Genomic DNA, 14,387 nt, shown 5'->3' on the forward strand with positions numbered 1-14,387 from the left:
ATGCCGGACAGACAGAGGCCGGGGTGAACAGAGATTTGAGAGCCAGACAGACCCTGTTTGGGCCTTTGCGTTGTGCCAGAGGCAGACTCCAGCTGTAGCTCTCGCAGTGCAGGGTGGTGCAGTGCGAACCGGGCGGGGCTCAGCCCCAGACATGTCCCCCCAGCTTTTCTGCTGGCTGCCCTGACTCCCCTGAGTCACACACAGAGCCAGGGCTGCTGAGCCGGGGACCCCCGGCGGTGACAGCGGGGTCTTTGTGACACGTCGCAGGGGTCCAGCCGTCAGGCCACACAGAGAGAAAAAGTTACTGACAAGCCCTGCCAGGCCCAGGCTGCCGGGGAACTCTCCCTACGGGGCCGACTTCGAATTCAATGATTTCCGAACCTGAGTCACCCCTGGCTGCCTTGTGCTGTAGCAGAGACAGAGGTTTGGTTACGCTCCCAGAGCGGGTTATATCTTGCAGTGCTAAACACTCTCTTCTGGCTGTACATCAATTGTGTGTGCGCATGTGCATCTATATTATATGTCCAGATTCTCAAAGGTGTCCAACACCCAGCACTCCCCAGCTGTGACCAAAGCAGCTGCTGGAAATCTGAGCCCCAGGTGTGTGGGGCTGGGTGTGTACACACCCATGCGTGCACTTGGAATTGAACAGCTGGAAATGTAAAACTGAGAAAAGAAAGCTTTTTTCCACAATGCATATATAGTCTGTGGAACTCCTTGCCACAAGATATAACCACGCCGGAATGTTTAGCAGGATTGGATGCTGCGTTGGATGATGACTGCAGCTGCCATTACATTAGACAGGATAAAAATAGTGCAGAAGGGCCCTAAACTCTTTTGCATGAGCCACCCGCTCACTGATGGGGGGCAGGGAAAACGTACTTCGCCTTTGGGAAACTCTCCCCCCCCCCGCCTCCTGGGGCGTCTTGCACCTTGGGACTCAGCACTGTGGCTCTCAGGCGAGTGAGCGAGGCTGGCTGGGGATGGCAATTCCTATGTGTGTTGGGTGGCCGGATTGACCCCACTTCCTTCCACCCCAGGCCTTCTCACTCTGGTTCCCAGGGCTGGGGGCTCCTTGCTCCATTGCTGGAGGCTGGATTCTTGCCTGGCTCAGTGGATCTGATCCAAAGTCCACTGCAGTCCGTGAAAAAGCCCCCAGTGGCTTCCGTACGCTTTAGCTGGTCGAAGAGCACAGGCTGGTGCTACAAACAGGGCCCTGGGAGCTGCTGACTTGTTACCCCTCAGCCTGCTGGGGAAGCTCTCCTGGGTGTGCGAGGGTTAATCCATTTCCCAGTGCTGCAGTGCTAAGTAGAACTGTTCTCCGAGAAGCAGCTGCACTTGCAGCTTGTTTCTGAGGTGAGACGATGGATGTAGAACTGACCTTCACCCCACCTCTGTGAAACATGAGTTCCTCCAGCATTACAGCCACTCCACCCCACCAAAATGCGGCTGTGTCTGGGGCAGAGAGCAGCAGCCAACTAGCACCACAGTGCAGAGGGGAGGGGAAATTTGGTCTGAGACCGCTGCTGCAAACCGTGTGCTTACAGAAATGTGCTGCAGGGACCAGCGAGGATCTCGGGGTTTAAGTTCTCACTCAATACGCAGTAGAGCGGAAGGAACACAGTTCATCTTGGAAGCGTGAAGGGCTGCGAGGCGGCTGGGCCAGGGGCTGCAGCTGGGGCTCGGGAGTGATTAGATATTTCACACCTTGGAAACGAAGCCCAGGCCGTGCAGGGAGATTCCCCTCGCTCTGAGCTGCAGCTGACACAGACGAAGGGAACGCCAAGCCCTTTTTTAACCAGTGGAAACTTTTAGCTTAGCTGCAGCAGACAGCATCCAGGAGCCCTGGGGACCTGGCGACCCCCAAAGCAGCCTGGAGATGCCCCTGGCTGAAATACGCCCCGTCTCACACCGTGTCCTTCCTGCTTGGCCCTGGACCCAGGCAGGCCAAGAGCAGAACCCTTCTGCTCTGCCCTTTTCCTCTGCAAACCCACATCTGCTTCTCAAGCGATTTGCAGGCTGGCAACAGCGAGGGCAGGGCTGAGCAATATCGACCTCCTCCCTGCTGAACGCCACCGGCAAGGCCCTCCCGGCTCGGCGGAGGTTTCTGTTCCTTCCTCGGATCCATGGGAGCTCTTGGGGCCCTTTATCTCCTGGGGTTTGACACTTGGGACCGAGGCCCCGGCTCGGGGAGGAGCTCCCAGATGCACTCGGGGGTGGCTAGGAAAAGTGGCCCCTTGCTGCTGGAGAGGGCAAAGCTCAGCTGGGCTTCGTTCTGCACCTGCTGCTTCCCTCTGCGAGCCCCATCCTGCAGCCTGGCTCACGCCGCCGGCTTTGGTGGGACTAGCTGGCTCGCAGGATCGGGCCCTTCGCATGACACACGCAGGAGAAGCCGACTCACTCGGGAAGGGCCCAGCTGAGACACGTTGGGTCCCTGCCCCCCCCCAAAGTCCCACTGTCCCTCATTGACCCTCTCTTCTACCCCAGCTGGCAACACTTGGGGGAGGGGGGACTGGAACAGGGCAGGGCCCTCAGACAGCCCCTGGGTGTTTGGCTGTATCCACTTAGCCTCTCACAGTCTCTCGTCCCTTCCCGGGTTTACCTTCCACCCCTCGGCCTGGGGCGTGGGTGGCTCCGGCAGCGTCTCCTCCTCGGCTGGCCTGGCCCGGTTACCCTCAGTCCTAGGCAGGGCAGCCTTCCCTCTGTGGCAGCGCCCCGTCCCCTGGAAACTTTCCCCTGTTCAGCTCCTCCCGGCGGCGCAAGCCTTGCAGGTGCGCCTCGTTAGCGCACGCAGGCCTAGAGGAGCTCGTTAGCCTCCTCTCGCCCAGTGTGAGGGCAGGTCCCTTCCCAGATGCCCTGATTCCCCCCACTGCCTGGCCCGTCCCCCTCGCTCCCCGGGCGGCCTCGCAGGCTGGCAGGCCATTAGCCAGGGCCAGGCAGGCCAGAGGCTCTCAGATGAAGCCTGAGGGCTCAGTTCTCAGTGGCCCTGTCCCTGCGCGGGGGGGCAGGTGGCTTTAGGCATAAATAAGAGCAGCCTCAAGGCTCTTCTCCTCGGCGTCCCCTATGGGGCCCTGGAAGCAGAGACTACCCAGAGTGCAGTGCGCTCAGCCATGCCCCGATCCACCCCCTCTGCTAGGGGCCTGGCTGGGGAGGTGCAGAGCCCCACACGGGGGAGTGTGATTCTGAGGGGGGCATTTCCACCCACTTTATGACTAGGAGCCAGTGCCCCCTAGAGGGGAAAGGCCCCGTGTCCCATTCCCTGCCCCCCTGAGCCAGGCAGTCCCCGCCCTGGGGCCGGATGGGAGTCGGTGACCCCTACAGGGGAAAGGCCCTGTGTCCCATTCCCTGCCCCCCTGAGCCAGCCAGTCCCCGCCCTGGGGTCGGATGGGAGTCGGTGACCCCTACAGGGGAAAGGCCCCGTGTCCCATTCCCTGCCCCCCTGAGCCAGGCAGTCCCCTGCCCCAGGGCTGGATCGGAGCCGGTGACCCCTACAGGGGAAAGGCCCCGTGTCCCAGTCCCGATCCTCAGCCTCTCACGGACCAGCCCCCTGTGTACATATTTCCGAGCTCCGGTCAGCACGGTCAGGGAAAACGAGTCTGAGAAATGCAGTTTGTTTCTGTGCCCCTCCCCCCATCTCTGTCTGGAAAATGCATTTTCGGGCTTGGCATTGTCCCTGGATCGATATTTCAGAGCTCTCGGTATCAAGCCCTCGCTGCACTTTGCGGCCTGCCTGAGCCCCGGCCCAGACACGCGGTTACACTGTCCGGAAACGCTGGTGTCGTGTCCTGGCTTCGGAGGGGAGCGTGATGGATTGTTAGCCAGCGGGGCGGGGGGCAGCTCAGCAGAGCCTTACCAAGGCTTGGACCGGGGCGTCAGCTGGAAGGGGAGCGGCCGTGTGGCTTAGTGGCCTGCCCTAGCCCACTGGCCCGGCACTCGGAAGACGCAGGTTCCATGCCTGGCTCTGCTGGGGGACCTGGGGCAAGTCCCTTACTGTCTCCGTGCCTCAGTTTCCCCACCTATAAAATGATACTGGCCTCCTGTGCCAAGTGCTTTGAGATCTACATGTGGTGCAGCCATTCCCTCCAGCACCCAGCGCCCAGCCCCGACCAGAGCTGCATCCCTCCCTGCCATTGCTCAGCTCCTGGGCCCGGGAGCTCGCCCTGCTCCCCCGCTGAGCTGCCATGCCCTCTAGGAGCGGGGGGCAGGAGCGGAGGAGGTGTCTCTAGTGCAGCGGGTGCTGGGTCTTACTTGCAGCCCTGCACTCACCCTCCAGCCCCCACAGGGCCAGCCCCAGAGCGAGCTCTGCGCCCGGCAGGCCCCGGGCCTGCTGCCCCCCAGCTGAGAGGGGTTATTTTGGAACTCAGCAGCCGCTGCACCCTTTGCAGCCTGGCCGGGAGGCAGCCGGGATCCGGCTGGGGCAGCTCCTGGTGGGGTGGGGCAGGCTGGAAGGGCAGGAGGAGCGGTTGATTGACACTGACAAGCAGGACTGGGATGAGGGGGGTGGGGTATGCAGAGCGACAGGCACCAAGGGAGGGCAGAGCTGTGCCCCTGCTGGGGCAGCCCCCTGCTCTGCCTCCCTCTCCCCTTCCCTGGCCGGTACCCAGCAGGCTGGTGAGACCGGCCCCCTCAGCCCCACGTGGGGCAGGATGGAGCAGCTGCTGAGGCTGAGGGGGGGATGCAGGCTGGGCCCCTTCAGCTATTGAGCCTGGCCCCCCGGGCTCTCCACGCACGCCTGCTGGGGCTCCCGGAGCCGGCGACATGGCTCACAAGAGGGGAGTGCCCGGGGAGGTGGCGGGTGGACGGACAGACGGACACACCCCTGCACCAGGCCAGGGCGGCGTCTGGGGCTGCAGAGCAGCCTGCCCGGGACACGGGAACAAGGGACTAAACCCACGGGCACAGGGAAGGCGGGAGGGTGAGGCTGAGCACGGGGCAGCCTCCGGACCAGAGCCAGCACCTGGCCCAAGCACCCCTGCAGCTGGGCCCTCCCCACCAGGCACTCACCCCCCTGCACGCTCCCCTCCCCAGCAGCCCCCAGGTCCAGGCCCCACTCGCTGAGGCTCAGAACTGGGGCGGGGGGGGGGGACATCAGCGGCATGAGGCCTCCGCCCTGCCTGGCATCCCCCTGCCCGTGGTGAGCGTCTGCACTCACTGGGCCAAATCCCCCCCGGCGTAACCCTGCTGCGGCTGGGTTTGGCGCCTTGGTGATTAGTGATAAGGCCGGAGCCGGCTGCGCGGGCTGGCTACAAAGGCGGTGCGTAATGAGGGGCAGAGGGCCCGCGAGCACAGAGCTATCAGCAGCGCCCAGGAGGAGACAAGATGAGACGGTGCCCGAGCGCCAGCCCCAGAATCCTCCGCAGGCCCTGACCCCGCGGGCGAGGCTCATTACAGGCCCTTTGAAGCGGCCTGTCAGTCACCGGCACCTTCATCCCCAAGGACGGGCGGGCACCAAGCTGCTCTGGGGACGAGCGGCCCAAGAAGCCAGGGCTCCGGCCTGGCTCAGACAGGGGGCTGGGGACTGCTGGGACGGGATCCGTGTGCACATGCGGGCGGCCATTCCCAGCCATGGGGCTCTGAGCACAGGGCGCTGGGGGTATGTGGGACCGGAGGGAGGAGGCAAAGCTGGGGGGGCTGTTGAATAAGCCCCATTTCTTGCTGTCTGTCTGTAGGTCTGCTTCCTCTCTGTGTGTCTGTCTTAGCTGCAAGACCCACTATCGCAGTTATATTAATAGGTCACATTTCTAACTCCCCTTTCACCCCAAACTGCTTTACAGACTGAGAGAGGGAACTGGTCACCCAGCACCGAGATGCAGCCACCTCTGGGGTGAGGTGCGGGAGCTGGTTATCCAGGGATTTCTCACCCGGCACCCAGATGCAGCTTCCTCTGGGGTGGGGCACGAGGGCTGTTTAACAGCCACACAGCAACGCTGCCAAGAGTTTGACAGGAAAGGCAAATCCTGTATCTAAGGGAGCCTGTTGGGCAGTTTAGGGAGGGTGAACATCACACCCCACGCTGAGATTTGGCCGGGACACCAAGGGTCACACCCTGCCGCTCACTGAAAACCGCTCGGACCGTTACCCCTCCACGCCCGGCCCTCCCCGAGCGGGGCTGGTGATGAGGGGGCTGGGCCCCAAGACAGGCTGAAGGGCCCCCATAGCTGGAACGAACCCTCCACGGGAACAGCCTGCTGCCCCCCCTCTCCCCCGAGCCGGAGCCTCTGCCCACAGCACAGGGAGGAGGGTGTATGTCCCTGGGCTGCAGAGTGGTGGTGGGGGCAGGGGGTGGGGGGCAGGGAGAGGTGGGGGACTTGGGCGTAGGAATTGTGGGGTGCCGGGGGGGCGGTTCCAAGCTCTCTGCTCAGCCGCTTTCTGCAGCATTGTTTAGAGCTTTGCAGACAACGCAGGGCGGGCTGGGCCTGTCTCTGTCCAGCACTCTCCGAGCGGGGTGGGGGGGTACAAACAGGTGTTGCCTGTTCACCCCCAGTAAGCCACCAGGTCCTTTGAAAGGCCACTCAGCCCCCTCCCTCCTTCCAGGGGGGCGAGCCCCAGGGGCCTGGTTAGCCTAGAGGGGCCAGCCATTGGTGCATTGTAATTACCGAGAGAGACGGGTGGCTGCCCTTGTCCCTGCCCCAGCCAGGCCAGGCTCGGAGTGGTCTCTCCCCCGCCCCACCGCAGCCTTCAGGGGCTGCCCCACGGCGGGTGCATCCTGCAGGCTCAGCGGTGTGGGTCGTGCTCCTGGCTGATCAAACTGTAGCAGGTCAGTGTTATTGTCCGGCCTGCCCGTCTGTCAGGGCTCTTCCTGGCGGGGGCCCAAGGGCAGTGCCCAGCACTTGGCGGGGGTCCCGTCCCTCGGGGCAGCGGGGGTATGGCCACCGCACTCGGGCTGAGCGGGGAGCCCCCTGCATGCTGGGCTGGGCGAGCCGGGCGTTAGGCCCCCCAGGCACCCGAACGAGCCCATCTCGGAGATGGTGGTTGGCATCCAGCAGCCGCGACCTCGCTGGACCCTTCTCCAGACGCTGCAGCTGGGATCCCCGCCCCCTGGGCCGCGGCTGGGAGCTGGGGAGGGAGGAATATTTGGGGCCAGACCAGTGGCTCAGCTCCCACTGGCAGGACCTGGCCAGTGGGGTGTGGGGCAGGCCAGGCTGGAAGGGGTGCTGTGTGGGGACAAGGAGTCTGGGTACTGGGGTCTCACCCCTTTGTCCCCCCCTTGCCCTCAGGAAGCCTGGGCACCGACACGGAGGAGCGGCTGGTTGAGCACCTCCTGGACCCATCCCGCTACAACAAGCTGATCCGCCCGGCCACCAACGGCTCGGAGCTGGTGACCGTGCAGCTCATGGTGTCGCTGGCCCAACTCATCAGCGTGGTGAGTTTGCGGGGTCTGCGGCACAGCGCGGGGCTCGCACCTGCCGCCCTGGGCAGAGACCGGGTGCTGGAGGGGTGCAGGCCCTTGGCATGGGGGGGGCTGTGCTGAGCGTCAGTCTCTCACGCCAGTCACGGGCTGCAAACACCCCCGTACAGGCACACGTGTGTGTAGCCCCCTCACACGGGGACACGCCAGTGCATGTGCACCCCCGTGCGCAGGGAGACGCTGGCTCGCTGCGCACACTCGTGCATTTGCACGCAGGTACACACACGCACACGCTCAATGGCCTGCGTCTGGCTCAGCTCTGCTGCTAGAGCAAATCCCCTCCTGGCACCGCCTCTGCCAGGCGCGCCCCTGCCCAGCCGGCACAGGAGGCTCCGGCGCTGCTGGGGGGCGCTGCTGGGGGGCGCTGCTGGGAGGCGCTGGGGGCCGGGCTGCACCGGTGGCTGCTGCTTAGCTGCCCGCGGTGGGGGGGTCCGGTTTGACCTCTCCGAGCTCTCTCTGCCTGGCTGCCCCTGCCCATAGCGGCCAGCCCCAGCCCTGCCCTCTGGCCCCACGCCCTGCTGAGGGCTGGGCCTGTCTCCCCGTTGTGCCCGACCCTGCTAACGCCGCCTCGGTCCTGTTTGCAGCACGAGCGGGAGCAGATCATGACGACCAACGTGTGGCTGACACAGGTGAGACGCCTGGCGTGGGGCCCAGCAGAGCTGGGTCGGGTGGGGGTCACCCCTTCCCCTGGACAGCTCACTCTGCCCCCACTGCGCTGCATCCCCCATACACCCTCCCCCCAGCTTCCTGTGTGCTCCAGAAACAAAGGGAGGGAGGGTCCCGACCCTACGCCAGGCAGGAAGCTCCCCCCAGCCACGCCCTGGCCTGAGGCCCAGGCCGCTTGCGGGGGGGTGCAGGCACTCGGGTGGGGGGAGCGCCAGCCTGGGGTCCCTCCCATCGCCCCAGAGCTGGGGCTGCAGAACCCGGGCCAGTTGGGTGGCAGGGGCAGGGTTGGGCCGGCTGGGCGGCGGGGGCCGGGCAGGGCTGGTTGGGCAGCGGGGCAAGGGCCAGTTGGGCGGCAGGGGCCGGGCAGGGCTGGTTGGGCGGCAGGGGAAGGGCCGGTTGGGCGGCAGGGGAAGGGGCGGGCCGGTGCTGAGGCTCTGCCGCGCTCTCCGCAGGAGTGGGAGGATTACCGCCTCACCTGGAAGCCAGGGGACTTTGACAACATGCGGAAGGTGCGCCTGCCCTCCAAGCACATCTGGCTGCCGGACGTTGTCCTCTACAACAAGTAGGTGCCACCGTCCCCGTCCCCCAGCGGCTCCAGCCTCTATCCCAGCCTCTGGGCCCACTCGCTTGGGCTGAGGGTCCTGCCCAGAGCGGACTTGGCCTGATCTGTGGGGGAGCCTCGGGGGGGGACGCGGGTCCCCTGTGGGAAGAGGCAGCATCTTGTTCCCCCGCTCTCAGCCATGCCAGATCCCAGCAGCTCCACCCAGACCCACAGAGGAGCTGTCCCTGCCCCACCCCCAGGAGCTGGGAACCCAGTTGGGTGTTTTCCACCCCTACCCTCAGCTCCCGGCAGCTGCTGCCCCGGGGGGACGGAGCCGGGCTCCGCTGGGCTGGTGGGCAGAACAGTCCTGGTGGGGCGTGAGATCCCTGCCGCCTGACGGCCCTTCTCCTGCTCCCCAGTGCCGACGGGATGTACGAGGTCTCCTTCTACTCCAACGCGGTGGTCTCCTACGACGGCAGCATCTTCTGGCTGCCCCCGGCCATCTACAAGAGCGCCTGCAAGATCGAGGTCAAGCACTTCCCCTTCGACCAGCAGAACTGCACCATGAAGTTCCGCTCGTGGACCTACGACCGGACGGAGATCGACCTGGTGTTGAAGAGCGACGTGGCCAGCCTGGACGACTTCACGCCCAGCGGCGAGTGGGACATCATCGCCCTGCCGGGGCGGCGGAACGAGAACCCCGACGACTCCACCTACGTGGACATCACCTATGACTTCATCATCCGCCGCAAGCCGCTCTTCTACACCATCAACCTCATCATCCCCTGCATCCTCATCACCTCGCTGGCCATCCTGGTCTTCTACCTGCCCTCCGACTGCGGCGAGAAGATGACGCTCTGCATCTCCGTGCTGCTGGCCCTCACCGTCTTCCTGCTGCTCATCTCCAAGATCGTGCCGCCCACCTCGCTGGACGTGCCGCTGGTGGGCAAGTACCTGATGTTCACCATGGTGCTGGTGACCTTCTCCATCGTCACCAGCGTGTGTGTGCTCAACGTGCACCACCGCTCGCCCACCACCCACACCATGCCGCCCTGGGTCAAGGTGGTCTTCCTGGACAAGCTGCCCACCGTCCTCTTCATGAAGCAGCCGCGCCAGAACTGTGCCCGCCAGCGGCTGCGCCAGCGCCGGCAGAACCAGGAGCGGGCTAGCAGCAGCTTCTACCTGCGGGAGAGCGCCCGCTCCTGCACCTGCTTTGCCAACCAGGCCACCATCCAGAAGTTCGGCGCGGGGGGCGGCCGGCAGTTCACCGAGGCGGCTGACAGCGCCAATGGCTACCGGGAGCGGCAGGGGCAGGCCCCGGCGCCCAGCCAGCAGTGCTGCTGTGGGGTGGAGGAGGCGGTGGATGGGGTGCGCTTCATCGCAGACCACATGAGGAGCGAGGACGACGACCAGAGCGTGAGTCGGGGGGGCGGGGGGAGCCAGAGAGGGAAAGTGGGGGGGGGGGGGAAGGGTGTGCAAGGGGGAATGGACACGTCTGTGTGCTGGTGCACAATCACCCATGGAAGGCTGCGTGTGTGTACGTGGTGCACACACAGCCGGGATTGTGTGCAGGCGGCTGTGTGCAAGCTGGTGTGTGTACAAAAGCACACGTGTCCCTGGCACTGCCCGCCCCATCCCTGTGCATGTTGGTTTCTTTTGCTGGCCCCGCTGCTGGCCAGGGGCTCTGCTCCGTGGCGGTGTGAAGTGTTACCTGGGCACATGCGTGGCCACGGAGGGTGGGCTCAGGCCTGAGCATGGACCAGTCCTGCCCCAGACGTCCTGGGCTCCCTCTGCCCCCTTTGCTGCCGAGCCTGGGGCAGAGACAGCATGGCAAACCCACCCGCTCGGAGCAGGTCTCTGCACCGGCCTCTCCCCAGCTGTGATGGGCAACGTTCATCCCTGGAGTCAGCCAGGGTCCCCCAGGGAGGTGGTGAAAGCGCCGTGCCCCCAGCCCGCAGTGTCACGGTACCCCAGGCAGTACAACAGCCTCCTTCGACTCCCGCACCTGCTGCTCAGCAGGGTGGACCCTCTGCCCTGGGGTACAGGGGAGACCCCCCCACAACTTCCACCCCTCTGCGGGGGAGGGGGTGTCAACCATAATTCACCTAAAGGTTTGCACAGGAGCACTGCCAAATTCCCACGAGCCCTGCAGGGACAATCAGCGCGGTGTTCCCACGCCCCGGTCCCCTGCTGTGCTGTGCTTGGGGGCCTGGAGGGAGGCGACCCGGGCAGGGCGCAGCTTTAGTGCCAAGGGGGCGGCAGTCGGAGCTGCCCTCTCCTCCCAGCCCGGCCTGAAGGACTGGCGGGAAGGCGCCGGCCCTGAGCTCTCAACGCAAATGGCAAGGTCCAAAATCAATATCCTCCTTCTGCTCGGCTGGGCCCCTGTGGAAGGCCCATGAAATATTCATGGGAGATGCAGGCGGGGGGCAGGGAAGCTGGCTGTGTCTGTGGGGTTTCTGCCAACACCCAGAGGGTGGGGGCTTCTGAAATGCAAATATGCCAAGTGCCGGGGTAACCCTGCGGCTGGATTCCAGCAGGCCCAGCCCCTCGCCCCCCATCCCTTCCTCCTGGGCCTTGCCAGACTGTCAGCACCTGCCCCAGCCAGGCCCCGCTTTCGGAGTTGCTATAGTAACCAGAACTGTCTCATCTGAGAGCAGCCCAGGACTTGGGCAGCACCAGCCGGGAGGCTGCAGTTTTTGGATGAGGGGTGGGCGGGAGAGATCCAGGGAGGGGCCCAGCTCAGAGGGGCTCCGGCCCACGTCACAGCACGGTGCCTAGTCTGAGATTCTGGGAGTTGGGGGAGACGCGGACGGGCCTGGCCTGGCCTGGCCGGGGAGCTCTAGGCACCTGTGGCTTTGCAAGGGGAGGTGGGATTGAGACCTGAGCAGAGCCGCGTGTGCAAGGGTACCCCAGGGGTGCGTGCGCTGCAGGTGGGGAGCGTGGGGCGTTGGCAGAGCGGTGGGGGGGATGCCAGCGCAGCCCTTGCTGTGTAGCCCACGGGTCGAGTTCCACATTCCTGGAACGATCCCTACTTTACCGAGGGGAACAGAGAGGCCTCCGCAGGGGAAGTCACTGCCTGGGAGTTACGTGGCAGGTCCAGGGCAGAGGTGGCAGTGCCCAGAGCTACCCAGTGCTGAGGCCACCTGCTCCTGCCACGTGGCTGCACTGCCTCGGCCTGGGCCTGGCTCGCCGTTAGCCAGGGCATGCAGGTCTGCCTCCCTTAGCACAAATCCAGCCCAGGGGAGGAAGCTGCCGGTCCCAGGGCCTGGTGGAAGCGAAGGTGAATGGCAGTTACCGGGCTCCTCTCCACCCTGCCTCCAGCACATGCTGATTTTCGGGTCTTGCCGCCATCTCTAGGCAGCGGAATTAATTCGTTCCCTGCCTGTCCCTCCTCCAAGCCGCGCGGAGGTCCCATCGGTCGCGTCCCAGCCAGGCTCCCTGTGAAGCCGATGCTGTTGGCCAAGGATAGCAATGAGAGCAAGACTCAGGCATGAAACTGCTCCCTCCCAGACCCATAGCAAGAGGGGCAAGCGGCACAGAACAGGAGCGCTTGGCCAGGCCTAAATGCTGCCGTACGGATGGTGAGGCAGGGGCGAGACAGCAGCTGAGGCAGCTTGCACGGATGGTGAGGGAGCCGAGTTCAGATCCCCCTGTGGGGCAGCATGTTGTGCATCTGCTGCCGACCCGCCCCAAGCCCCACCAGATGGAGAGGTGCCCAGATACCACAGTGATGGGGACACCAGAAAGGCCCCCGATCCACGGGCTGACGTGCGAGCGTTCTGAGAGAGGAGTGGGTGATCAGACACAGAAGGGAGATCGCTCTCGGAGCCGTTCCACCCTCTCCCGCCCACGGGCAGGGCAGTGACACAGACAAAGGGCTCTTTGGGTCCCGTTTCACTCCTCCCAGGAGTCCTGACGCCCAGGTCCACACGCTGCCCTGGGCCGCCCACTCCCGGCCTGGGCTTCGTGGGAGCGAGACTGACACAGCACCTTCCAGGTGCTCCCGGAGCGCCTCTCCCGGTCTCGTTTAACCTGTTCCTGGCCGCGCAGGGCTTCCCTCTGTGCCCATTCCTGGGGCCGGGTCTCTGTGTTAACCCAGCTGTGGCCTGCCGGGCAGAGTCTGAGGCCATCACTGCACCAGCTGGCTCGGAAGCAGAGGGGACAAGTGTCACGGAGTGTGGGGGGACACAAGGCCCTGCACCCCCGGCTTCCTGCGATTCACCATGACTCTCAGCCAGCCAGTAAAGCAGAAGGTTTATTTAGACGACAGGAACACCGTCCAAGACAGGTCTTGCAGGCACAGACAACAGGACCCCCTTAGTTAGGTCCATCTTGGGGTCCCGGGGCACCACAGCCCCATTGGGGGGGGGGCAGAGACCCGTCTGGGTTTCCTCCATTACCAGCCAGCTCCTGAAACTCTCCCTCCCCCCGCGTCTCCTCCCCCAGCCTTTCTCCTGGGCAAAGGTGTCACTGGCGTCTACCCCTTCCTGGGTTCTCATGTTACATGCTCAGGTCTCTTCCCTCGGCCAGTCTCCCATCCCCCAATGCAGACCATCCCAGCCACACTCCCCACTCAGCATTCAAAGGCCACATGAAGAACAGTCCCAGTTCGTCACAACAAGCCAGCCCGGGGGCAGCAGGCCTGGCCCCGGTGCTGCTGCTGGGCTCCTGGGCCCAGGTGGGTTGATGGGGAAGGAGGTTTGGCAGGAGCGACCGCGGAGGCCGGACTAGCACCATGTAACCGCCCTGTCCTCGAGCCTCTGCCTTTGATGGGATTGAAACTCCTCAGCCCCACGCAGCTCGGCCCTGGCCCCATTTCCTCGCGCCGCCTAGGGTCAGTGTGTGGGGCGGGGCGGCCGTGCCCCGGATTCTGAACACGCCGTCTCCTTCCAGGTGAGCGAGGACTGGAAATACGTGGCCATGGTGATCGACCGCCTCTTCCTGTGGATCTTCGTCTTCGTCTGCGTCTTCGGGACCATCGGCATGTTCCTCCAGCCGCTCTTCCAGAACTACGCCACCAACTCCCTGCTGCAGCTCAACCACGGCCCGCCCAGCTCCAAATAGGGCTGGGGGGTGGCAGGCAGCCCTGCCCCGTGCGCGCGGAGCCATCACCACACGGCAAAGACAGCGGCCTGGCACGTGTGACTGGAGCACGCAGGCCCGGGGGAGTCCGGGGAGGGGGGGTCTCAGGGCCTTGCTGCTGTTTTCAGTCCTGGCTCCCGCTGCTGGGGGGGGGAGGGGGGCTCCACGTCCGCCCCATTGAGAGCAAAGCCCCAGGAGCTGATGGAGGAGACAGGCCGGGAGCTGGGCGCAGCTCGAGGTGCCCCGACCCTTCCTGGGAGGGACAGGACTGCTCCAGCAACTGGACTTGGGGGTCAAGGAGGGCTTCCCTCCCCCCAGAGATAGATTAGCGAGGCCAAACGGTCCCCACAGTAGCAAGGCGTGAGTGAAGCGGGGCCGTGGATCTCTGCCGTGAAGCTGCTGCCAGGTCGCGTGTGGCCGGGGGCAGGGCTGGCTGGGGACGCTCCAGCTCAGCAGGGCAGGGTGCAGGCAGCAGCTGGGGGTGAACACGCCCCAGACACGTCCTCTGGACTGAGCCTGGAGCCCGTCGCTGCATTCAGCCAACTGTGTCCCTGGAAGCTCGGGGGGGGGGGGTGCTGCCCGGGGCAGCCTCAGACGTCCGCTGCTGCTTCCAATGTCACCACAGCCCAATAAATAATCACACGGACTCGGGGGAAGGGGGAATTTGTTTAAAACTTGGTTTAATTTGAC

At 64.8% G+C, this 14,387-nt stretch overlaps 1 protein-coding gene across 1 annotated transcript; it reads left to right on the plus strand.

Moving 5' to 3' along the window:
- The first annotated feature begins 7,258 nt into the window (after positions 1-7,258).
- CHRNB2 (cholinergic receptor nicotinic beta 2 subunit) lies at positions 7,259-13,679 on the plus strand. The gene is made up of 5 exons (XM_024203137.3): positions 7,259-7,363; positions 7,993-8,037; positions 8,527-8,636; positions 9,035-10,031; positions 13,509-13,679. The coding sequence occupies exons 1-5, from the start codon at positions 7,334-7,336 to the stop codon at positions 13,677-13,679; spliced, it is 1,353 nt and encodes a 450-aa protein (XP_024058905.2). The 5' UTR covers positions 7,259-7,333.
- The last annotated feature ends 708 nt before the right edge of the window (positions 13,680-14,387 follow it).

This window comes from Terrapene carolina, unplaced genomic scaffold (assembly GCF_002925995.2).
Source record: "Terrapene carolina triunguis isolate 2854851 unplaced genomic scaffold, T_m_triunguis-2.0 Scaffold397, whole genome shotgun sequence".
NCBI classification, from domain to species: Eukaryota; Metazoa; Chordata; order Testudines; family Emydidae; genus Terrapene; species Terrapene triunguis.

What these genes read in the sequence shown, in the direction of transcription:
- CHRNB2 (XM_024203137.3), top strand. Translation starts at nt 7,334, where the DNA reads ATGGTGTCGCTGGCCCAACTCATCAGCGTG. An exon ending in CCAACGTGTGGCTGACACAG is followed by an intron (nt 8,038 to 8,526) that starts GTGAGACGCCTG and finishes CGCTCTCCGCAG; the next exon opens with GAGTGGGAGGATTACCGCCT. An exon ending in GCGAGGACGACGACCAGAGC is followed by an intron (nt 10,032 to 13,508) that starts GTGAGTCGGGGG and finishes GTCTCCTTCCAG; the next exon opens with GTGAGCGAGGACTGGAAATA.